Source organism: Molossus molossus, unplaced genomic scaffold, assembly GCF_014108415.1.
Source record: "Molossus molossus isolate mMolMol1 unplaced genomic scaffold, mMolMol1.p scaffold_m16_p_13, whole genome shotgun sequence".
Lineage (NCBI taxonomy): Eukaryota > Metazoa > Chordata > Mammalia > Chiroptera > Molossidae > Molossus > Molossus molossus.
In genome coordinates this window covers 14,799,960-14,825,573 of record NW_023425348.1, presented here as the reverse complement: position 1 = coordinate 14,825,573, position 25,614 = coordinate 14,799,960, and the positions used below count along the sequence as shown (strand labels likewise).

General features: G+C 40.0%; 1 protein-coding gene and 1 pseudogene across 1 annotated transcript in view; one reads left to right on the top strand and one right to left on the bottom strand.

Annotated features, from left to right (window-relative positions):
- CUL5 (cullin 5) overlaps positions 1-25,614 on the bottom strand; it is a 108,561-nt gene that overhangs the window by 72,945 nt on the left and 10,002 nt on the right. The window contains exon 2 of the mRNA XM_036257696.1: positions 7,973-8,082. Within this exon, the coding sequence (XP_036113589.1) occupies positions 7,973-8,082 (110 nt within the window). The remainder of the gene's footprint in view (positions 1-7,972; positions 8,083-25,614) is intronic.
- Positions 2,403-3,937, top strand: LOC118627520 (annotated as a pseudogene).

Here is a 25,614-nt window from a genome sequence, read left to right as displayed (position 1 = left end):
TGAGGATTAATAAAAAACAAACAAAACACAGAAAACACCCTCAATATGTTGAGGTCACTGGCTGTGGCAAGTAAAAGGTTATTGACTACTTCTGCTTAGAAGTACACTTTAAACAAGGAACAGCATCACACTATGTACCTGTTCCCAGTCAAGAGTGCACACAGAACAAGCATTATTCTAGATGATAAACCATATTATCAACACATGGTTGCAAAGTTGACCCTTGGCTGGCATCTGAGAACTTGGATTTTAAGAATGTTATCACTATTTCCCGATAAGGGCTGTACCTATACTGTTTACATAAAAAATCTGATTTATGTTAAACACTTGCTTTTCGTCTAGGAGTCTGGAACTTTGATTCATGTCAGGCAGAGGCTGCCTATGTGACTAGCCCTCAGTAAAACCCCTGGGAAGAGTCATTAATAAGCTTCCATCGTAGAGAGAATTTCACAGGTGTTGTAACAATTAGTTGCTGAAGGAATTAAGTATGTATCCTATGTGATTTCACTGGGAGAAGATACTTGGTTTCCCCTGGACTTTACCACATGCATCTTGTTGGCATTTTGTTATGTCTTTTCCATTGTAATAAATCATAGCCATGAATACAACTATATGCTGAGTCCTATGAGTCTTCTGAGCTCAGCATTCCTGGAACCTGGGGTGGTCTTGAGACTGCTAACATGGTGGTGTCAGAAGTGGTATTCACTAGAACAACGCTGACTCACTGAAACATGGTGAAAGCATGTTTAGGAAAAGGATGAAATGGTAGGATCACAAACCTTTTCTGCTTGGGTGGCTGTGAAATAGCAGCTGAGCTGGTATCTGTTGTGAGAGGGAAGAGAGCTACCTATGAAAATTAAAAATGATAGCTCTAACTCTAGGTGAGTTGGCTTACTTAATTCCCTGGCTGCTTTTGGCCACATTGATTGAAAGGAGAGGAGAAAAAGCACAGCCTGGGTGATGCATTTGGTTTTTGTTCTCACCTCCACGTATGAGGAGAAAAGGCCCAAAAGTTCCAAAAGGCAAGCATTGGGTAGACTATGAATGTTAGTTTTGTGTTGCTCTTTCCTCCAAGCATGAAAAAATAATAGTTAAAATCAGATCCTAGGGCTAGAGAAAGCTTTAGATAAACCAAAGGAGAGGAGACCACTCCAACTTCTTCTTCAGTCTAATTTGCTGCTGCACCAACCCCTCCAATACCTCTTGTATTCCAGTCAAGATCTCCCAGCAACTATAATGCTAATGTTATAAATACTGAATTTTAACGCTAGAGTTTGAGTAAATTTCTAATGAGAAAAAAGGGGCAGAGGAAGTTTAAAGACATGGCTTTATATTTTGTGGCTATCACATCTGGATGTATGATAAATAACGATATAAAACATTATATGTTTGGCTCGGGCCAGTTTGGCTTAGCGGTTAGAACATCGGCCCATGGACCAGAGAGACCCAGGTTCGGTTCCCACTAAGGGCACGTACCTTGGTTGCAGTTTGTCTCTGGCCCCGGTTGGGGTCGTGTGGGTGGCGACCACTTGATGGTCTCTCTCACATCGATGTTTCTCTCTTTCTTTCTTCTTCCCTCTCTCCCTCCCGATATGAAGATAAATGCAAAAATGTCTTTGGGTGAGGATTAAAACAAAAACAAAAAAACATTATATTTGTACTTTCATAACTGTTAGATGGATCATATCAATCAGAAAAAGTTACAAAATAAAAAGTTAGTGAGACACAACCTCCTTGCCTTTCCTGCTGGTGAGGGGACTGACATGTATGTATTTATTTATTTATTTATTTGTTTTTAAGTTTTTTCTTTATTGATTTTAGAGAGAGAGTAAGAGAGAAGGAGAGAGAGATAGAAACATCGATGAGAGAGAATATCGATTGGCTGCCTCCTGCATGCCCCACACTGAAGAGATAGAAACATCGATGAGAGAGAATATCGATTGGCCGCCTCCTGCATGCCCCACACTGAAGAGATAGAAACATCGATGAGAGAGAATATCGATTGGCCGCCTACTGCATGCCCCACACTGAGGATTTGGCCCACAACCTGGGCATGTGCCCTGACCAGGAATTGAACTGGCAACCTCATGGGTCAACGTTCAACCACTGAGCCACACCAGCCAGGCAGGGATTGGAATTTAAACTGTTAAGTATTGGAAACAGAATAAATCTCTGTGATTAATGATATTTAATTTACTATTATTTTTACCTACTGGTGTCTCTGAGAAAAGGGAGATGACACAAAAACAGAGAAAATCTCCACATAGCAATACACTTTTGGGATTTTAAAAAGCAGTTTTTAGAGGAAACAATAGAGGCCACAAGTGGAGAGCAAGCTCTTGTAGCTTCCTTGCCCCTCCCGCAAAAGTAGACCTCAGGATCCCACTGGCTTGCCTGCAGCCATGGCCAACAAGGAAGCAGCCTTTGATGACGCAGTAGAAGAATGTGTGATCAATGAAGAGTACAAAATATGAAAAAGAACATGCCTTTTCTTTACGATTTGGTGTTGACCCATGCTCTGGAGTGGCCCAGCTTAACTGCACAGTGGCTTCCAGATGTAACCAGACCAGAAGGGAAAGATTTCAGCATTCATCGACTTGTCCTGGGGACACATACGTCAGATGAACAAACCACCTTGTGATAGCCAGTGTGCAGCTCCCTAATGATGATGCTCAGTTTGATGCTTCACACTATGACAGTGAGAAAGGAGAATTTGGAGGTTTTGGCTCTGTTAGTTGAAATAGAAATCAAGATCAACCATGAAGGAGTAAACAGGACACATTGTACACTGCAAAATCCTTGCATCATCGCAACAGAGACTCCATCCAGTAATGTTCTTGTTTTTGACTATACAAAAGATCCTTCTAAACCAGATCCTTCTGGAGAATGCAACCCACACTTGTATCTCCATGGACATCAGAAGGAAGGCTATGGGCTTTCTTGGAACCCAAATCTCAGAAGGCACTTACTTAGTGCTTCAGATGACCATACCATCTGCCTATGGGACATCAGTGATGTTTCAAAGGAAGGAAAAGTTGTGGATGCGAAGACCATCTTTATAGGGCATACAGTTGTACCTCGCCACTTCGTGCTTCGACTTTCGCAGCTTCATTCGTGGTTTCTTCAAATACATTCATTAAAATGTTGATCAAGACAGTGAAAATGACACAGCGTGCACTCGGTTGTCTGAGTCAATTATACACTCCTGTATTACAATTAAAGTTAAAAATACTGTACATATGGACTATAGGCCTACGTATTCGAGCACTCCAGGAATCCTTCAATGCCAGGTGCAACCGCTAGAGTCTGGAACAGATTAGTGGTGATAAATGAGGGACGACTGTACAGCAGCAGTAGATGTTTCCTGGCATCTACTTCATGAGTCTCTGCGTCTGTTGCTGATGGTCAGAAACTTATGATCTGGGATACTCATTCAAACAATACTTCCAAACCAAGCCACTCAGTTGATGCTCACATTGCTAAAGTGAACTGCCTTTATTTCAATCCTTTCAGTGAATTACTTCTTGCCACAGGATCAGCTGGTAAGACTGTTGCCTTGTGGGATCTGAAAAATCTGAAATTTAAGTTGCATTCGTTTGAATCACATAAGGATGAAATATTCCAGGTTCAGTGGTTGCCTCACAATGAGACTATTTTGGCTTCCAGTGGTACTGATCGCAGACTGAATGTCTGGGATTTAAGTAAAATCGAAGAGGAACAATCCCCGGAAGATGCAGAAGATGGGCCTCCGGAGTTGTTCTTTATTCATGGTGGTCACACTGCCAAGATATTTGATTTCTCCTGGAATCCCAATGAACCTTGGGTGATCTGTTCTGTGTCAGAAGACAATATCATGCAAGTGGGGCAAATGGCAGAGAACATTTATAATGATGAAGATCCTAAAGGAAGTATGGATCCAGAAGGACAGGGGTCTTAGATTCGTCTGCACTTGTAATTTTACACAGCCCTTTTTTCCCTTTCAACCCTGATATTGATTTAACACTGGTCTGAGACACAGACTTTGTTCAGCTATCCCTCTATAATAAGTACCATCAACAATACTATTAGCCCAAACCAAGGGTGTTTGCTAAATATTAACTGGGGACTTGATTCAGCAAAACCACAGACTTATATTTAAATTTTCTTCAGGAGTTTTCTAGTAACAAAGATCTAAAGTAATCACTGAAAGGCAAATATTGTGTATGGTTTTTTATTTTTCTTCATATGCTCTATCCCCAAGTTCTTCAGGCTCATTTAAGTAAAGGCTAGAAGTAAGGAATACAGCCAAGTGAGGTAAGTGTGTGAGCCATAAAGTATAAGTACTGCAAGATGTCATTTTTATTTAGGAATTAGGGGAGATTCAAGTTGTATAAATTCCTACTCTGAAATCTTCACACCTGACTTTTTAAGATGCACATTTCCTATGTAGACCAGTCTCCTCTCAGTTTCTTGAGTTAAGACAAAACTATGTGATCCTCTTTTCCATATATCTTTGCTTATTAGTATATTTCTTGAGCTGTTTCCATATTATTTCTTTCCTTTCTGTGACATGTTTTTTTAAAAAACCTTGGGATCACCAAAGTTGTAAAGGTGTATGTTTTTACCTGAGAGTTATACCACAGGTAGACTGTCCACTTAAGTTGAGAAGAGTGAATCGATAGCTTGTATTTGTTTTTAATATTAAATTAGTCCTAGATAAGAGTTGCTTTTTTTTTTTTAGGAGTTAGTCCTTGACCACTAGTTTGATACTATCTCTGTTTTGGGTGACTTATTTCACCAGCAGGCCTATTACTGTGCATAACTAACTGTGTAGGTACTTATAATGGTATAAATTGCTTTTCTACATAAAAAATAAAATAAAAAATGAAAAGCAGTTTGCCCTGGCTGGATTGGCTTAGCGGTTAGAGCGTTGGCCCACGGACTGGAGAGTCCTGGGTTTGGTTCCCACTAAGGGCATGTACCTCAGTTGCAGTTTGTTCCTGGCCCTGGTTGAGGTGGTGTGGGTGGCAGCCATTTGATGTATCTCTCTCACATTGATGTTTCTCTCTCTCTCTTTCCCCCTTTCCCCTCCTACACTATCTGAAGATGAACGCAAAAATGTCCTTGGGTGAGGGAAAAAAAAGGGGGGGGGGTTTAGCCCTAGCCTATTTTGCTCAGTTGTTAGAGCATCAGCCCTTGGACTGAAGGGTCGCAGGTTCGATTCCCAGTCAAGGCCACATATCTGGGTTGCAGGTTTGATCCCTGGCACTGGTCAGGATCATGCGGGAGGCAGCCAATCGATGTATGTCTCTCACATCAATGTTTCTCTCTCTATCTCCTTCTCTCCAATCCCCCCCCCTTGTACTCTATCTAAAATCAATGGAAAAAATATCCTCTGGTAAGGACTAACCAAAAAAAGAGGCAGTTTTTAGTTGCTACCGAGCTCTTTTGAAATCAGATATATGACCAAAGAAAGCAGTTTTTATTTGCCCCCTACTGGGGATCAAGCCCACAACCCAGGCATGTGCCTTGAACAAGAATTGAACCATGACCTCTCAATCTATTGAGCCATACCAGCCAGGCACTACCAAGCTCTTTTGAAATCAGATGTCTGATCCTTAGAGGCTGATGATCTTCCAGCCTCATACGCATATTTTTGAGTGGAATCATTTGGACTCTATAAGATGGATAAGATAAAACAGGCTTAGAAAAGTCTTGCCACTTGGACTTGGAACATGACTGTTCTGCTACCTCTTGGCTTTGCTGATGTTAAAGGAAAGTCATTGGCTTTTTTTGGAATCCTGAATTCACAGATCCTAATCGCCTGGATCTGAATCTAGGCTGAAACCTGACAATGTCTGGTATTGGGCTATTTAAACCTCAACACAAGCTGTACTGAACTAAAGCAGGCATATATTTTCAATGAATATGACTTTGACTTGAGGACTGCTGGTGATTTAAGACGCACTGTACAGCCATAAATTGAAAATGTCATGCACTCTGGTTGGACCACCTGAATCATTTGCAATACCCACAGAAAGGGGCTTATTCTCTGATGGGCCATCTGAAATCAAGCTGTTTCCTGATTCTATGTATCTGACACAGATACTAAGTACATTCCTAACTTGTGGTTACTGACAAAAGCTACAAGTTGGGACAGGGCACTCTACTCACTCCTTACAGACTAGATTTTCAGTCCGTCTCAGGGATCTCTCACTGCCATTGATTTGTGTTTTCAGCTTTCTGGATTAGTTGCAGTTTTCAACAATATATTAATAACCTGATTCTATTTCTCTTACCTTCACCTCACTCCTCCCTGTATACACACCTTAATTAGGCAACTTGGTTATTAAACAAAGATATTTTCAGAGGAACTAATCTTTTCCAGGTTGCTAACTAGATAAATGATCAGGACAAAAGGGGTGGGAGGTGATATAAACCTATTGTGAGTTTTTGAAAATTCAGGATTTCATCCAGATCAATTCCTAAACACAATAGGTCCTTCTAGTTAGGCTGCACAAAAATACCTTTCTGTACAAATGCTTTTGTTCCTCTTGCACGTCTGGATAATTGGGAAAAAAATAAAGTTTTCATTACTGCAGTGGACATACTGATTTCATAAGGGAGAAAAAACAAAACCCAGTATCATCAGGGGAGGAGAACATTAATGATTTTTGTTTTTCAGAACTATTCTTGAAAGCTTTCCCCTCTTCTTAAAGAAACAAAAACAAAAAAAACTCCTGGTGTTGACTTCCAACCTGCTGTGAATGCTTTGAAGTCAAATTGACTGCTGAGCTTCCAATCACAACTAACAGTGCTCTGAGACAGCAAGGAGTATCCCAACTCCTATACTTCCCACATAGAACACCTCTAAACTCTAGAAGAAAAGGCCTCCTGGGAAGAGGGCACACTGGGGGGCCTTCTTAACCTATGTACCTGACTAATGGATGTTTTGCTTAGAATACCCTAACAATTGTAAGCTATCTGTTTCCAAGGGTACTATGCACACCCACTGAGACTGTACTTCTTTATATGTATACACTATCATGTCACTGCTTGAACCCTGGGAAGTGTTCAGGCCTGCTTCAATTAATAGGCCAGAATTGTTCTTTCCTGAATTGATACTTCAGGCCCTGTAAAAAAGGTCCATAGAGAAACTGCAGAAGAAAGCCACCCACTTTTCTAAGATAAACTTCATGGTTAACAGGATTTATTTAACTAATTCCAGGACCTCTAAAAGGTGTAACTGAGATCAATACTGTAGGTTGGTCTTGCCTTGCCTATTAAAAATAGTTTTGCTATAAAGACATTGGGCTAAAGACCAAGAATTAACACAGCATACCTGAGACTATATGTCTTAGAAAAGTCTGCTTGGTCTGGGTTGGCATCTGAAAATTTGAGTGGTCAACAGTTCCCTACACTGACATAAAACTCCTGAAATGGTAAGAATGGCTGTGTCTAATAATTTGTCTGTATAAACAATATAAACAATATGGTTTACACTGAACACCTGTTCTCTTTTTCTGAAGGTCTGAATTTTTGGTACATGATAGGCAGAAACTGCTTATGTGACCAGCCTCCAATAAAAACCCCAGGTACTGCGTCTCCAGTGAGCTTCCCTGGTAGACATCACATGTTGTCAATCTTGTTGCCGGGGAAATTAAATGTGCCACATATGACTCTACTAGGGCAGTACTCCTGGCAGTATGTGCCTGTTTTCCTTAGACTTCACCCCATGTACCTTTCTCCCTTTGCTGATTTTGCTTCGTATCCTTTTGCTGTAATAAATCATAGCTGTGAGTAGGACTACATGTTCAGTCCTATGAGTCCTTGCTGATCACTAGGGGTAGTCTTGGGGACCCCCAACACCAGTAGCAATAATTTTAAACAAGTAAGCAGATCAATCTAGAGTAAACATTCCATTTGGATATAGAAATGCATTACCAAAATTTCCTTTATGATAACAAAAAGTTAAAATTGATGGACTACTTACGAAAACAGATCGAACCACTGCTGTTTTGTAACAGATTCCTGGCGTAAAAGCTTCAAAACAATTGGACGCATGGAATCCCATTTGTCTTCAAACTGAAGGGAACCTTTATTCTTCGGAAAAAAGAAAAGGATAAACAATAGTTTACTTTAAGTGCAGTTAAATAAAAAGTGTTTATTTTTATCTTTTAAAAGATAGCAAGAGAAATTTAAAAGAATCAGTTTTCCATAATGAAATCCCTAGAAACTTAATCTGGTATCAAGGAATCAAGAGGAATACAAGCATAAAAAAGAAAATCAATTGTACAAAACAGTACAGTGAAGAATTTGGTCTTGTCCAAAGTGAAGGTCTGGCTGGCCTTTGCCGTTGGCTTCTAGTAGGCAATCTCTGGGCCCTTGAAATGTTATGTCATTACTTGCCTGGTGACCTTGGGTCATACTGGATAATCTAACAATGTGATTTGGGGAGGGAACTAACCATACCAATATAATCTTAGGGTGGAACTGGCCAATCCAGAAACATCAACAATGTGATTTAGGGTGGGAACTTTGGTTCAACCAACCTGGAGACCAAGATTACCCATGTGAGCAATCAATCAATCATGCCTACATGACAAAGCCCTAATAAAAATTCTGGGCACCAAAGATTGGGTGAGCTTATGGCTGACAGTACTCTATATGCAATGTCACACACTGAGGTAAAGAGAGAAATAAGACCTGACTACACAGGAGAGGGCAAGGGAAGCTCTATGCTTAAAACCCTCCTGGACTCTACCTGATATGTCTCTTCCTTTGGGTGATCTTAATCTTTCCTTTCCTTGTAATAAATCATAACCATGAGTAGAGCAACTTTCAGTAAGATCTATGAGTTTTTTCTAATGAATTATGAAACCTTGTGCTGGTTTTGGGAACCCATCAAATATGTGGCTGGTGTCAGAAGTAAGGGTGGTCTCATGTATGGAGAATATGGCCTCTAATTTTATAGTTGCCCTAAAACTCCTCACAGAATGTATATTTAAAATCTAGCCCTGGCTGATTTGGCTCAGCGGTTAGAGCATCGGCCCACAGACCAATGAGTCACGGGTTCGATTCCGGTCAAGGGCACGTACCTCGGATGCAGTTTGTCCTCGGCCCTGGTCAGGTCGTATGGGAGGCAACTAATCAATGTGGCTCTATCACATTGATGTTTCTCCCTCTCTCTCTCTCTCTCTCTCGCTCTCTTTTTCCCCCTCCCTCTCACTCTATCTAATGATAAATAGAAAAATACCCTCAGGTGAGGAATAAAAATAAAATAAAATCAATACAAACTCTGAAAACTGAACAAAAAAACCCCCACAAACAGGAAGATACGCATTTCATAAACCTTAATTTTTAAAGAAGAAATGGAAACTCCAGACCAGTGGTTCTCAACCTTCCTAATGCCGTGTGACACTTTAATACAGTTTCTCATGTTGTGGTGACCACCAACCTAAAAATTATTTTCGTTGCTACTTCATAACTGTAATTTTGCTACTGTTATGAATTGTAATGTAAATATCTGATATGCAGGATGTATTTTCATTGTTACAAATAGAGCAGAATTAAAGCATAGTGATTAATCATAAAAACAATATATAATTATATATTGTGAAGTATTTATTTCTAATTACAAATAAATGAAATTCTGTCTTGAAGCATGGTGTAGCATGAGTAACAGTCTTAATATAACAACAGTAAACTATATTGCTTCATTTTGCGACAGTATGCGTAAAAAGCCAATGTCAGTGCAAAAGTTGAGATTGTTTCTTTCTCACCAGATCAGAAATCCTCCGGGCAGTCTTTGCAAGAGAACAATGAAGATCATCTTCCACAACAAGTCTACTTCTGTATTTACCCTTGATAACCAACAAGCAGAAAAATCCTGTTTCACAAAGATATGTTGTTGGAAATGGAAGAAGGTACAACACAGTCTCAGACAGAACAGGATATGGCTACAAACACTTGATCCAGAATTTTGTAACTGACATTGTAGAGAAATCAGTTTTCGCTGCATCGCTGTTAATAAGTTCAATGAACTACTCTTGTGCTGTCTCAGGAACATCTTCAACTTTGACTGTGAATGGGCTTCTGGCAAGTGCAAATGGAGTGTCAGGTAGATTTGGAAAGTACGATGAAATTTCGTCTGCAAGCATGTGCAAGTGTTCTTTCACAGAAATTATCATCGTAATCCTTTTGTCTGGTTCAATGTCATGTTCCTCAAAGAAAGCAGATAAGGTAGGCAACATGTAAATTTTACTTTCATCAATTTTTTTTTTGTGTGCCAAAACTGAACTTTCATTTGGAATGATGGGATCTTTTCAGATAAATCAAGGCATGTTGCATTTTGTCCTTGCAGTGATAAATTTAACTCATTCAAGATGGCAAAGATGTCAACCAAGTAAGCTATTTTCTGCAGTTTACTTTTATCGCTGAAAAGTGCTTTGAATTGCGGTCTTGCTTTCTGATTAAGAAACGTTTTGAGCCCTGGCCAGTTTGGCTCAGCGGTTAGAGCATCGGTCTGCGGTCCAGAGAGACCCGGCTTCAGTTCTTGCCAAGGGCATGTACCTCGGTTGTGGTTTGTCCCTGGCCCTGGGTGGGTGTGCAGGTGGCAGCCACTCGATGTGTCCCTTTCACATCAATGTTTCTCTCTCTCTCTCTCTTCCTTTCTCTCCCTCTTGCTCTACCTGAACAAAAAATGGAAAAATGTCCTTGGGCGAGGATTAAAAAAAAAAGGAACATTTTGAGTTCATCATGAAGCTCAAAAACACGTTTTAAAACTTTTCCTGTTGACAGAATTCTCACTTCAGTGTGAAATAGCAGAACACTGTTTGGCGCATCCAACTCGTTGCACAGTTGTGAAAACAGTCGACTGTTTAAAGTACTCGCCTTCACAAAATTGACCGAACTTATGAGGCTTTTCATTACTTCTTGGAACTCTTGTGGCAGTGTCTTCGTTGCTAATATTTGCCGATGAATCATACAATGAGGTCCAATGACCTTTGGTGACTCATTCAGTACCAAATGTTGAAATCCAGATTGACATCCTAGCATAGCTGGAGCACCATCTGTGCAAACACCACAAACCTTTTCCCAAGAGATCTTATGCTCTTTCAGAAATGAACCAACTGTGTCAAATACATCACATGCAGCAGCTGTCATTTCAAGAGGTTTGCAAAAAAGAAACTCATCTTTAAAGTCGCTATCATTAATAAACCTCACGTAAACCAGTAACTGTGAACAGTCTGCAACGTCTGTAGATTCATCAAGCTGGATGCTAAATACTGGAAGTGGAGCAGATTTAATTTCCTGGATTACCTATTCAAGAATATCAGCAGACATGTTATCTATTCTTCTCCGGACAGTGTCGTTAGATAAGCAAATTGCACTTAATTTCATAACAAATTTGTCTCCGATCATAACTCGAACAATGTCTTTGGCCACTGACAACAGTTAATCCTTAGCAATGATGTGAGGTTTCATAGCTCTGGTGATTCCGAGTCCCACCAAATATGAAGCTTCAATGGCTGCTATGTTTTGTTTGTAGTACTTGCCACCAGGGTCAAGTCTGGCTTTCTTGAGTCCATTAGCTTTACTTCTAAAATAGTTGGTATCCTTGCTGGCAAAGCTCAGATGCTTGCTATCAAAATGGCGTTTTAGTTCATTCAACTTCATAGATTTGGCTGATAGAACTTCACAACAAATAACACATTGCAGTTTCTCAATTCCTGCTGTAATTATTGAGGTAAAACCATACTGTAAAAAATCCTCACTATATTTTCTTTTCTTAATGTTCTTCTCTACACGATCCATTGTCATGGGATGGTTTGCTAATGAAAATAATATATAACAATAGCTTTAATAATACAAAAGATGATACATAGCATAGTTTAGTCAACACAGTTCATTAAAGTTTCCTATGATTTACCATTCTCTGTGTTGTTTTTTTTACATACCTGTTACTATCACAAGGGGGCAGTATTCACATCAACCACAGCTGAATATAAAAAGGCCAATCAGCATCTAGATTAAGTTCCCATGGTACAGATATTTTTTTTTGCAGTAGTTGATGGTTTTACAGTACATGATTTTACATTTACCCAGTAATTATAATTCATTAAGTGTCGTTTTACCTCCAATACTGCTGCTTTCAACACAGTAGCTGCTTTTAACAAAGCTGCTTTCTACACAGTAGCTGCTCTCTACACATGTGACTGGTCCGCATAAGTACATTATTGTGCCAACCCTGTCACACAGACCTCTGTTTGTATGGGGTGTATGTGATGGGGTTGGCACGATGATGTCATCACGCCGGGTACTTGTATGTGGGCCTATCTGTATGTGGGTGTATCTGCATGTGGGTGGACCTGCCTGGAGACAGAGAGAGGAGCGATGTCTCAGTTCCTAAGACCATAAAAATATGTGTTTTCCGTTACCCCTGTGAAAGGGTCATTCGACCCCCAAAGGGGTTGTAACCCACAGGTTGAGAACCGCTGCTCTAGACCGATCTAACTAGAGAACACAGACACAAAAATCTTAAATAGTAAATTAAATAAGTGGCATATCAACAGAATAATACCTCATAACCATGCAAAATTTGTCCCAGGAATGTGAAAGTGGCTTAATATTAGGGGAAAAAAAAAATCAATTCATTACATTACTAAAAAGAAAGAGAGACCCCATATGTGTTAATCATTAGTAATGTTCCTTTTTAAGTTAAATATGGCAATGGGACTTGTTTTCGCCCATAAATTTGAACAAAAATCATTAATTTTCCAACATACTAGTATCAGACACCTCTAAGAAACTTATTTTTTAAAATATATGATTGTTGTTGAGGGTGTTGCTCACTTGTCCTATATCAAATAAGGTTCATGTACTGCCTACACAGAATCTGCAAATTCCTGAAATTATAACCCAGAAGCAGTTTTTAAACACATGGTCTGACAAGAACCTACATCAGAATCACCAAGGACGATGATTACACATACAAATTTCTAAAATCTACCCCAGAATCTCTTGAGGTGGGTGAGTTTATAATTTGCATGTTTAGCAAATTCATGATAAAAGTATATAAAAATGTCGGACGGTTTATAACTCAAAAAAAGTTAGGAATTACTAATTAATATTAAACTCTTGAGAAAGCAAAAGTTATTTTACTATCTTACCCAAGGTACCTATTTAAAAAAATTTTTTTTTCCCCAGTCAATGTGACTTGGTGGTTGAGCATCGACCCATGCACCAAGAGGTTGCAGGTTCCATTCCTGGTCAGGGCACATGCCTGAGTTGTCGGCTGAGTCCCCAATAGGGGGCATGCAGGAGACAACCGATTGATGGTTCTCTCTCACATGGATGTTTCTTTTTCTCCTTTTTCCTTCCTCTCTCTCTAAAAATCAATAAAAAGAAAAAAGGTACAGAGGACTAAACAGGTATTTGAGATCAATTAAATATGGGTTAGGCTCTATAATTTATCAGCTATGGCCAAACAACAGAAAACACATTTTGGTTCTTCTGTTTGATGAAACATACAGGATTGACAGCAACATTTCCTCCTAATACCTAATTAAAAAAGAAATTTAATAATTAAATGTTTTCTATTAAGCTTTTATAATAGATTCCAAAATTGATACTCAAGCTGTTCTTTGACCTATTATTCTGTTTAACTCAAGAGTGCATCATTAAATCATAACTAAGCAGCAGGACACCAAACCTACTATCTACAAAACAGAATGCCTTATTAAGTGAAGGGACCTTCAAATTATGAACGATGATTTATGAATGTTTCCAATGGTTAACTGAAGGCTGCCTCATCTCTGTTAATATACTACAAAGTATCTTCTGCTTTAATTCTTTCATTACTCAGAACTCATCAACTGTTACCAAGTCTAGGATTATCCAATGGCTCTTTTTCACTAAGAAGATTTCAACATTTGCCATACCTCTGCCTCTCTACCATTCATTCCTTACAATACAACTAATTTCTTCACAGGCACTTTCTCACACAAATGGGCCGTGGGGAAGCCAGTAGGAGCTGGCCATGGAAGATATGTGGGGGAAGAGTGTTGCAGGTAGACCCCAATCCAAACATAGAAGGATGTTTGGTATACTCAGGGTAGAGCAAAGTAAGGACAGAGGAAAGTGCAGATGAGGTCAGAAAAACAACAGAGGGTTGGTTTCATGTTGCAGGGCCTTGAAGGCCATTATAAAGAAGTGAGATGGGGAGCCTTTATAAAATTTTGAGCCCTGGCCAGTGGGGCTCAGTGGGTTGGAGCATCATCCGGTGCACCTAAAGGAGGTGGGGTTTCAATTCCTGGTCAGTGCACATACCCAAGTTTGGGTTTGATCCCTGGTTGCGGTATGTACAGGAGGCAACTGATCAATGCTTCTCTCTCACATTGATGTTTCTCTCTGTTTCTGTGCTGCCTTGCCTAACATTCTATAAAACACTCTTGCTCAAAATGCCTCAGGAAGAATGCTCCACTGCTTGTGAAGTACTGTACTCCCTCAATCCATGAATTACTTTCCATTGAATAAAGAACATCAAGCCAGTTACTAAATTGTTTTAGTTTTGTGATTTGACATGTTCTAAAAGTATGGCATTGCCATAAACTGAATGTAAAAAGTACAGCTATAACAGTCTTAAAAAGGGAAGTTCAGGAATTTGGTTTTAGATATGATGCTTTTGACATATCTATTACACAGACATTTTAAGACTCTAAATAGGCAATTTAATAAGTAAATCTATAATTTAAAACAAATGCCTAATCAGAAAATGAAAATAGTGTACAAATGGAGTTTAAAACTTGTTACTAGATGAGCTCACTAAGGGAGTGATCATAAGCAGAGCAGAAAACCCAGGCCTGAGTCCTTAGGTATTCAACATTAAGAATTGGGGAGAAGAGTAAGAACTATGAAGGCAGACCGAAAGAGCAACCAGAGAGGTAGCAAGAAAATCAAGAGTATGGCATTCTGCAATACACATATGAAAAGTTGTTCAAGTCCTGGTCAGTGTGGCTCAGTGGTTGGAGTGTTGTCCCATGCACTGAAGAGTTCAATTCCCAGTTGGGGCACATACCCAGGTGGCAGGTTCGATCCCCAGGTGGGGCACGTGCATGAGGCAACCAACAGATGTTTCTCTGTCACATCGATGTTTCTCTCTCTCTCTCCCTCCCTATCCCTTCCTAACTCTCTAGAATCAATGAAAAACATATTCTCTGGTGAGGATTAAATAGAGAAAAATAAAAGTTGTTCAACATCACTAATCATCAGAGAAATGAAAATCAAAACCATAATGAGATACCACCTCACACCTGCCAGAATGGCTATCATAGATAAATCAACAAACAATGTGGAGAGTGGAGAAAAGGGAACCCCAGTGCAGGAATGTAGGCAGGAATGTAAATTGGTACCACCACTATGGAAAACACCATGGAGGTTCCTCAAAAAATTAAAAATGTAACTGCCTAATAACTCACTGATTCCACTTCTGGGAATACTTCCGAAGAAACCCAAAACACTAATTCAAAAGAGTATGTGCCACCATATGTTCGTTACAACATTATTTATAACAGCAAAGATATGGAAGCAGCCCAAGTGCCCATCAGTAGATGAGTGGATAGAAAAGTCATGGTACAGACTTCCCATCAAGATAGTGGTCAATGAGATACAAAATGGCAGCGGAGTGAATGGAAGCTACACAGACCATCTCCCAGAACCAAACTGATAACACAGACAAATCGACGGGAAAAAGCAACAGAAAAGCAGCTTGCAAGGACCATATAACCAGGGACACTGACTCAATCCTGGTAGGATTGCGAAGGTGCGAGACAGGGGCTGGGTGCCCACGGTCGGCAGCTTGGCAGCGGCCTTAGCTGGAAGCGCGCCCTCGGGTTAAAGTCCCAAGCAGCTCCACAGCGCAGAGCCAGGACAGAGGCTAAAAAAGCCACAGCCACTCACCTTGGGCTCTGGCAGAGGGAGGGCAGACTGGACTGGAACTGTGTGGGGACACTCGGGATTTGGAGAGCACTCAGATTTTGCTGAGTTGCTGCCACGAAGAACAGTGGCCAGGGCTCTGGGGAGAGGCAGGAGCCCCTCCCTCAGAGATCCAACCCCACCCTGTGGGCCACTGAAATGCAAATTGAGGCTCATTAACAACCAGCATCTGCCACACCCTTGGGAAATCCCCTTATGCTGAGCACCTGAGGGAGGTTTTCAATAAACTGACAACCCAAAACTCTTCAAGCAACCTTGACTGCTAGCCTCCAGGCAAAAAGCTAGAGGATAACAGTACCTTTCCTGGGCTAGCAACTTTAATCAGGAAAGACTTGACAGTAGTGTTTAACGTGGGTCCTCCCTTGTTTATCTAAACCCGGGAGAGAGAGCCACAAACAGCAGAACACCAACACCCACAGGGAAAACTTGACAGGCTCCAAAGCCCACTGTGATAGCCTAAATGGTGAAACACAGAAACAGAAGCCAAATGAAAGAACAAGAGACCTCCACTGAAGATGAGATCAATGTGGAGCAGTTAGGCAAGTTAACAGAGCTAGAATTCAGAGCCATGATCTTGAGGAAGCTGAACAGCATGAGTAAGGACATAGAGATGCTGAAAATAAACCATTGGAAATTAATAACCACCAAGAAGAGATAAAAAATGACATATCAGAAATGAAAAACACATTGGAAGGTCTAAAAAGCAGAGTAGAGGAAGCCGAGGACCAGATCAGTGAATTAGAATACAGGGTAGAAATAATCAACCAATCAGAACACCAAAAGGAAAAAACTATTAAAAAACAGGAAGACACCTTAAGAGAACTGTGGGACAACTGGAAACGTAATAATATTCGCATCATAGGAATCCCCGAAGAAGAAAATGAGCAAGGGTTAGAGAATATATTCAAAGAAATAGTGATAGAAAACTTCCCTAATTTGGTGAAGGATGAAGGCATTCAAGTTCAAGAAGCACAGAGAGCCCCAAGTGAGAAAAATTCAAACAGGCCCACACCAAGACACATAGTAATTAAAATGCAAAAAATTAAAGACAAAGAGAGAATCCTAAAAGGAGCAAGAGATAAGCAACAGGTTACTTACAAAGGAAAACCCATAAGGGTCTCCGCTGACTTCTCACAATAAACACTACAGGCCAGAAGAGAATAGCATGAAGTAATCAAGGTCATGAAAAACAAGGATCTGAATCCAAGACTACTCTATCCAGCAAGGCTATCATTCAAAATAGAAGGCCAAATAAAGAGCTTCCCAAACAAAAGAAGGCTAAGGGAATACATTGGCACCAAACCAGCACTGTAAGAAATGTTAAAAGGACTACTGTAATTAGTAGAAGAAATAGGAAGAAAAATATAACCTCACTAAACAAAAATGGCAATAAACAAGTACATATCAATAATCACTTTAAATGTAAATGGACTGAATGCTCCGATAAAAAGACAGAGTAGCTAATTGGATAAGAAAGCATGAATCAGCTATATGTTGTTTACAAGAGAGCCACCTCACAACAAAAGACTCACATAGGCCTAAGCACAAGCAGGGGGAACCAAAACAGCCTGGTGGTTCCACTAAGTTTAAAAGAGATTTCGGAGTTTGGGGAAGTCAAAGCAACGAAATTTTATGGCACATGAGTACCAGAAAAGGAGGAGCTGCACAGAGAGGAGCTATGGAGATACGTAGAGGGGTCTCCTAGAGCCTCTGACCGACCATTAACCTAGACACATGGTGAGAAAACTACCAGAGACTGGGGAAAGAACCATTAGAAAGGAGTAGACAGAACAATCCCCAGAGCCCACACAGTTTGTGTTCCCACTAGCCAGAGTAAAAATGTTCCTTAATGTGCTAGGCATTGGGTCAAGTCCTCAGAAAGATATTGCATCTACAGTGGAGCCAAAGTAGTCTTACCCTGAATGTTGTTACAGATCCACTCTATAACAAAACTTAAAAGCAAGCTTTGAAAGGATCAAACTTATCCCAAATAACTATGTCACAGCCAAATCCAAAAATACTTACAAGAAATATTTAAAAATCTAGCCCCTGGCCCTGTCTGGCTTGGCTCAGTTGGTTGGGTGTCATCCCATGCACCAAAAGATTAACGGTCCAATTCCCAGTTAGGGCACATGCTGGGGTTGTGGGCTCAATTCTCAGCAGGGGGCATGCAGGAGGCAGCCAACAGATGATGTTTGTCTCTCATCAATGTTTCTATCTCTTTCTACCTCTCCCTTTCTCTCTAAGGTCAATTAAAAATATATTAAAAAAGAGCCCAGCTGGTATGGCTCAGTGGTTAACACTGACCTATGCACCAAGAGGTCACTGGTTTGATTCCTGGTCAGGGCATATGCCCAGGTTGTGGGACCGATTCCCAGTGGGGGGGTGGGGGTGGGGGAGTCATGCAGGAGGTGGCCAATCAATGTTCTCTCATGGATATTTCTCTCTCCCTCACTTCCTCTCTCTCTAAACTCAATTAAGAAAAAAAATTAATTTACAAAAAAACCAAACACACAGAATTCTGAGCTTAAGAAATGTATAGCAAGTTTTACCTCTATACATATCAAGATTGTTATAACAGCTTCTTTCCATCCCCTCATCCTTCCTTCCTGAATAATTTAGTCCAAAAGTCAGATTTCTCACTGACAGAGAAGAAAGTTACATATATGGAAAGGGAAAAGGATAGAATTCAATTTAATGAAATTGGAGGGATTGGGGTGAACTCTCATGGGTTTTAATAATACAGAAATAGAAATAAGTATAGGGTGTATGTGTGTCCTAGTTCAGTCCACTGAGAGGACCTGAGAGGAGTGACACCCCAGTAGACATTACCATACCTAGCATCCAGATTTTTTTTTTTTTTTTAATCCTCATCCGAGGACATTTTTCCATTTTTTGTACAGAGTGGGAGGGAGAGAGAGGAAGAGAGAGAGGGGGAAACATCGATGTGAAAGGGACACATCGAGTGGCTGCCACCCACACGACCAACCAGGGCCGGGGACAAACTGCAACCGAGGTACGTGCCCTTAGCGGGAACCAAACCCGGGTCTCTCCAGACTGCAGGCGGACGCTCTAACCGCTGAGCCAAACCGGCCAGGGCAGCATCCAGATTTTGATTTCTCAATACCCTATTCCATGAAAAAGCTTCTTAGAGAATGTACTAATTCCAAAGTTGGGGTACGGATGATCCTGGAACACATTTTTGTGCCAGAAAGTTAGAAAGTATCTATTCAATCTAAGCAAAATAAATGGCAAGTAACAACTTGTAACACATTAAATAAAATATTTCTTTGGAAGGTGGGAGAATAATAGCCATTGGCTATTGACATGATTATATTCATGTATAAATGCACTGAAGGAAAAATTGAAAAAAGTCTAGCAAAAAGCTACTGCAATAGTGCACTGGGCAATAAATGATGAAACCCAAAACTGAGGCAATGAAACAGACAAGGTGATGCTAACGTAAGATGGTCATGAAACAGACTTTATAAGAATAAAATTATGACTTAGCCACTTGCCAAATGTGTGACCTTAAGTTACTTAAACTTTTGTGCTCCAGCTTCATCTACAGAAAATGGATATAATATGTATTTGAAAAGGCTGCTGTTATAAGGATATCTGTGTAAAATATTCATAAAAGTGGTTGACATAAACATATAGTGTTGACTATCATTATTACAATATTAGAACTACTACTGCTTCTACTTCTATAACAACAAGATTTGGTGATAATTAGATGTGGGAATGAGAGAAAGAATGTTGAAAATGACTCAATAAAAGCAATATTAAGGCCCTAAGCTCTTAAATAACTAGTATGTAGTCTCCCTTATCACCAGTACTCTCCAGTATAACCCAATATACAAAGGATACTAAATTCTTTTTTTTAATCCTCACCTGAGGATATATTTTTTCCCATTTATCTTCAGATAGAGTGGGAAGAAGGGAAAAGGAGAGAGGGAGGGAGGAAGGAAGAGAAACATTGATGTGAGAGAGACACATCGACTGGTTGCCTCCTGCACAACCCTGACCAGGGCCGGGGACCTGACTGCAACCGAGATATGTGCCCTTGGTTAGAATCAAACCCAAGACTCCTTGGTATGCGAGCTCACGCTCTTAACAGCTAAGCAACACCAGTCAGGCCATAAAGGATACCAAATTCTAAAATACAGATCAAACATTCAAAAGTTTTTCTTTTTTTAAATTTATTTTTGTTACAGATGTTTCTCCTTTTTTACCCTATTGACACCCTCCTTCCCATCCCCCCCGGCTTAGTTGTCCATGACCGTTGGTTATGCTTACATGCACATACGTTCTGTGGTTTATCTCTTCCCACCCCCCACAACCCCCTCTCCTGAGGGTTGTCAGTCTGTACCCTCGCCAACACTTGTTCTTTGATGATTTGTTGATGGCGGCCATTCTGACAGGTGTGAGGTGATATCTCATTGTTGTTTTAATTTGCATCTCTCTGATGATTAGTGATGTTGAGCATTTCTTCATATGTCTCTTGGCCATTTGTATGTCCTGTTTGGAGAGGTGTCTATTCAGCTCCTCTGCCCATTTTTTAATTGGGTTCCTTGTCTTCCTTTTGTTGAGTTGTATGAGTACTCTATATATTTTGGAAATTAACCCTTTATCTGATGTATCATTGGCAATGATGTTCTCCCATACACTGGGATGCCTTTTCATTTTTTTTTTTTTTTAATCCTCACCCGAGGACATTTTTCCATTTTTTTGTTCAGATAGAGTGGGAGGGAGACAGAGAGAAACATCAGCGTGAAAGGGACACATCGAGTGGCTGCCGCCTACACGATCAACCAGGGCCGGGGACAAACTGCAACCGAGCTACATGCCCTTAACGGGAACCAAACCCGGGTCTCTCTGGACCGCAGGCCGACTCTCTAGCCGCTGAGCAAAACCGGCCAGGGCTCCATTTTGATGGTTGTTTCTTTTGCTGTGCAGAAGCTTTTGAGTTTGATGTAGTCCCATGTGTTCATTTTCTCCTTTGTTTCTGTTGCCTTAGGTGATGTATCAGTAAAAATTCTGCTGTGTATGATGTCTGAAATTTTGTTGCTTACATTTTCTTCTAGAATTTTTATGGACTCATGAGTCACATTTAAGTCTTTTATCCATTTTGAGTTTAGTTTTGTGTATGGTGTAAGTTGATGGTCTAGTTTCATTTTTTTTCATGTAGCTGTCCAATTTTCCCAACACCATTTATTAAAGAGGCTGTCTTTACTCCACTGTATGCTCTTGCCACCTTTGTCAAATATTAATTGAGCATATTGCCTTGGGTCTATTTTTGGGTTCTCTATTCTGTTCCAGTGGTTTATATGCCTTTTCTTGTGCCAGTACCAGGCTGTTTTGATTAGAGTCGCTTTGTAGTATAACCTGATATCTGGTATTGTGATCCCATCTACTTTGTCCTTCTTTTTCAAAATTGCTGTTGCTATTCAGGAACTTTTTTGGTTCCATATTAACTTTTGAAATATTTGTTCTAGTTCTGTGAAATATGTCATTGGTATTTTTATTTATTTTTTATCCTCACCGGAGGACATTTTTTTATTTTTTGTTCAGGTAGAGTGGGAGGGAGAGAGAGGAACAGAGAGAGAGAGAGAGAGAAACATCGATGTGAAAGGAACACATCGAGTGGCTGCCACCCGCACAACCGACCAGGACCGGGGACAAACTGCAACTGAGGTACGCGCCCTTAGCGGGAACCAAACCCGGGTCTCTCAGGACTGCAGGCCGACGCTCTAACCGCTGACCCAAACCGGCCAGGGCTGTCATTGGTATTTTGATGGGGATTACATTGAATCTATAGATTGCTTTGGGTAATATGGACATTTTAATGATGTTAATTCTTCCAATCCATGAACACAGTATGTGCTTCCACTTTTTTATATCTTCCTCTATTTTTTTTTTTTTTTTCAATATCCCGTAGTTTTCTGCAAATAGGTCCTTTACTTCTTTGGTTAAGTTTATTCCTAGGTATCTTAATTTTTCTGCCACAATGGTAAATGGGATTGTTTTATCAGTTTCTCTTTCTGTGAGTTCATCATTGGTGTAAAAGAATGCTGTCGATTTCCTGACATTAATTTTTGTATCCTGCTAGTTTGCCAAATTCATTTATTAAGTCTAGTAGATTTTTGATGGAGTCTTTAGGGTTTTCTATGTATAATATCATGTCATCTGCAAATAATGACAGTTTCACTTCCTCCTTTCCAATTTGGATCCCTTTTATTTTTTCTTCATGTCTTATTGCTGTGGCTAAGACTTCCAGTACAATGTTAAATAAGAGTGGCAAAAGTGGACATCCCTGTATTGTTCCTGTTCTTAATGGAAATGTTTTTAGTTTCTGCCCATTGAATATGATGTTGGCTGTAGGTCTTTCATATACGGCCTTTGTTATGTCGAGATATGATCCCTCTATTCCCACATTGCTGAGTGTTTTTATCAGAAATGGATGCTGGATTTTGTCGAAGGCTTTTTCAGCATCTATTGATATGATCATGTGGGTTTTAATCATTCATATTGTTTATGTGGTGTATCACATTTATTGATTTGCGAATATTGTACCAGCCTTGTATCCCTGGGATGAATCCCACTTGGTCATGGTGAATAATTTTTTTGAGGTATTGCTGGATCCGATTTGCTAGTATTTTGCTCAGGATTTTGGCATCTATGTTCATCAGGGATATTGGCCTATATTTTTCTTTCTTTGTAATGTCTTTTTCTGGTTTTGGAATTAGAATTATGCTGGCCTCATAGAACGAGTTTGGAAGTCTTCCTTCTGGTTGAATTTTTTGAAATAGTTTGAGGAGAATGGGTGTTAGTTCTTTTTTGAATGTTCAGTAAAACTCCCCCATGAGGCCATCTGGGCCTGGGCTTTTGTTTGCTGGGAGAGTCTTAACTACCTCTTTAATTTCCTTAGTTGTTATTGGTCTGTTCAAGTTCTCTATCTATTCCCGGTCCAGTTTTGGAAGACTGTGTGTTTCTAGAAATGTGTCCGTTTCGCTTAGATTGTCGAATTTGCTGCCATATAATTGTTCATAGTAGTTGTTAACCACCTTTTGTATTTCTGTGGTGTCAGTTATTACTTCTCTCTCAAAAGTTTTCTTTAAAAAACATCAAATATGTCTGGCTGGTGTGGCTCAGTGGTTGAGCATTGACCCATGCACCAAGAGGTCACTGGTTTGATTCCTGGTCAGGGCACATGCCCAGGTTGTGGGCCAAATCCACAGTGGAGGGCAGGCAGGAGGCAGGCAATCGATGTTCTCATTGATGTTTCTGTCTGTCTTTCCCTCTCTCACATCAAATAATTTCCCTACACAATTTTTTCTGTGGGGGTAGGGTGTTGCAAACATGTGCTTGTTCTGCCTATTTGATAGTACAACAGGGCTCTCAGTTTCTGACCTGAGTGAATGGTTGTTGAAATCACCGCAGAAGAAATGCCAGGGGAGGAATGCATTTGAGTTGGATGGTTTAGGAGAGAAGATGACTTCAGTTTTGGATGTATTATCAGATAAAAACAAATACTGAAGTTGTAACTCTGAGCCTTCATGTCTTTTTCACTGTGTTCTCCTTTTCTCTTTATTTTATATAAAAGTTTATTTACTGTTACATTGCTTTTACTTAATGTCTCCCTCACAGGGCTGAGGGGGGGAAAATGTCAAGTTTCATCCTAGGATAGGATGAAAACAGTAAGAAAAAAAAGAAAGAAAAACAGATGAATAAATTTCAGCCCCCTTTCCTTGCTTTAATCAGTATTAAAATATCAGGATGTCTTAATATAACATGTTGGCTGCCCAGACCCAAATACAACATATACAGCTTTATTCGAAAAGTATTTCCTAATGAAAGAATCAGTTCTAAAACAGATTAATGGCCCTGGCTGAGTAGCTCAGTTGGTGAGAGCATCTTCCCGATATGCCAAGGTTGCAGGTTCGATCCCCAGTCAGGACACATACAAGGAACAGCAAGTTGATGTCTCTGTCTCTCTCTCCCTTCCTCTCTCTCTTTAAATATCAGTAAATAATAATAATAAAAAAAACAATATTGCCAGTAAGTCCCACAATCTCTTATTTGAAGCCACAGTTGTTTAAAAACAACAACCCAAAAAAACATGCATTAGGAAGAAAATAAATTACAGAAAAAGTTAAACTTTTTGTAATGTGTTTGGAGTGTGGGGAAGTGTTACAGGCCAGTAATGGAAGATGTTATATAGATCTTCCTAGAATATAGTATTACTTAAAAAAATCTGCACACCTCTTACTGAAATTCAAGAGTGCCTTTTCTTTTCTTTCTTTTTCTTTTTTTGTTAATCCTCACCTGAAGATATTTTTCTACTGATTTGCATAAAGAGTGGAAGCGAGGAAGGGAAAGAGAGAGAGGGAGGGAGGAAGGGACGGGGGCAGGGGAGAGAAACATTGATGTGAGAGAGACACATCAACTGGTTACCTCCCCACAACCCTGACCAGGGCAGGGGATCGAACCTGCAACCCAGGTACATGTCCTTGACCGGGAATCAAACCTATGACTCTGGTCTGTGTGCAGATGCTCTAACCACTGGGCATATCCTGCCAGGGCCAAGAGTGCTTTTTCAATTTCATCTACAATTCCATTTTATTTAATCCTAAGAAGAAGTAGACATATAATTGCTTAAGCAGAAAATTCAACACCATGTTAAAAAAATAGGAATACTTAAATAAACACATAAAAGTAAACAAAGAAAGAAAGTCCACTGGCTTGTACAATGTTTTAAAAGTAACAGAATCATTTTTATAAGACTCACTTATTTTGAAACAAATATTAACCTATTGGTTTCCCTGAAAATGTCCAGAAATCCCTATATAATATATGGAACAAAACACACCCCCATCAAATAGTAAGAGCAATATTTCTACAATATTTTATAATGATGTCAAATGTTGCTTTTAAGAGAAAATAACGTAGTTGTCCTGGCCGAATGGCTCAGCTGGTTGGAGCATCATTCCATATAGTAAAAAATTGCATTTTGTTTTTTTGTTTTTTGTTAATCCTCACCTGAGGGTATTTTTCCACTGACTTTTTTAGATAGAGGGGAAGGGAGGGAGGGAGAGAAAGAGAAAGGGAGAGGGAGAGAGAGAGAGAGAGAGAGAGAGAGAGAAAGAAACATCTATGTGAGAGGGATACATGGATTGGCTGACTCCTGCACAACTCCAAAAGGGGCTGGAAATCAAACCTGCAACCCAGGTACATGCCCTTGACCAGGAATCGAACCTGTGACCCTTTGGTCCATGGGCAGATGCTCTAACCACTGAGCTGAACCAGCCAGGCCTGATTCCCGGTCAGGGCACATACCTCCCTTCCGCCCTCCTTTCTCTCTAAAATCAATAAAAAAAACATATCCTTGGGTGAAAACAACAGAAAAAAGAATATACTTACACTGCTGTACATCACCTTGCTACATTTTCATGACAGAAGTGAAAGAAAAGTTATGGTGAAAGGAGAAGTTGAAGGCAAGACAAGAAATAATAACATCTATACAATTAATAGCAATTATTTTCTATCATTTATGTTTTTTCACGCCCATAACATTTGGACAACACAAGGAGTTTAGTTGTTTTAAGATTTGTATTTGTTCCCTCTTTGAAGTTCCTA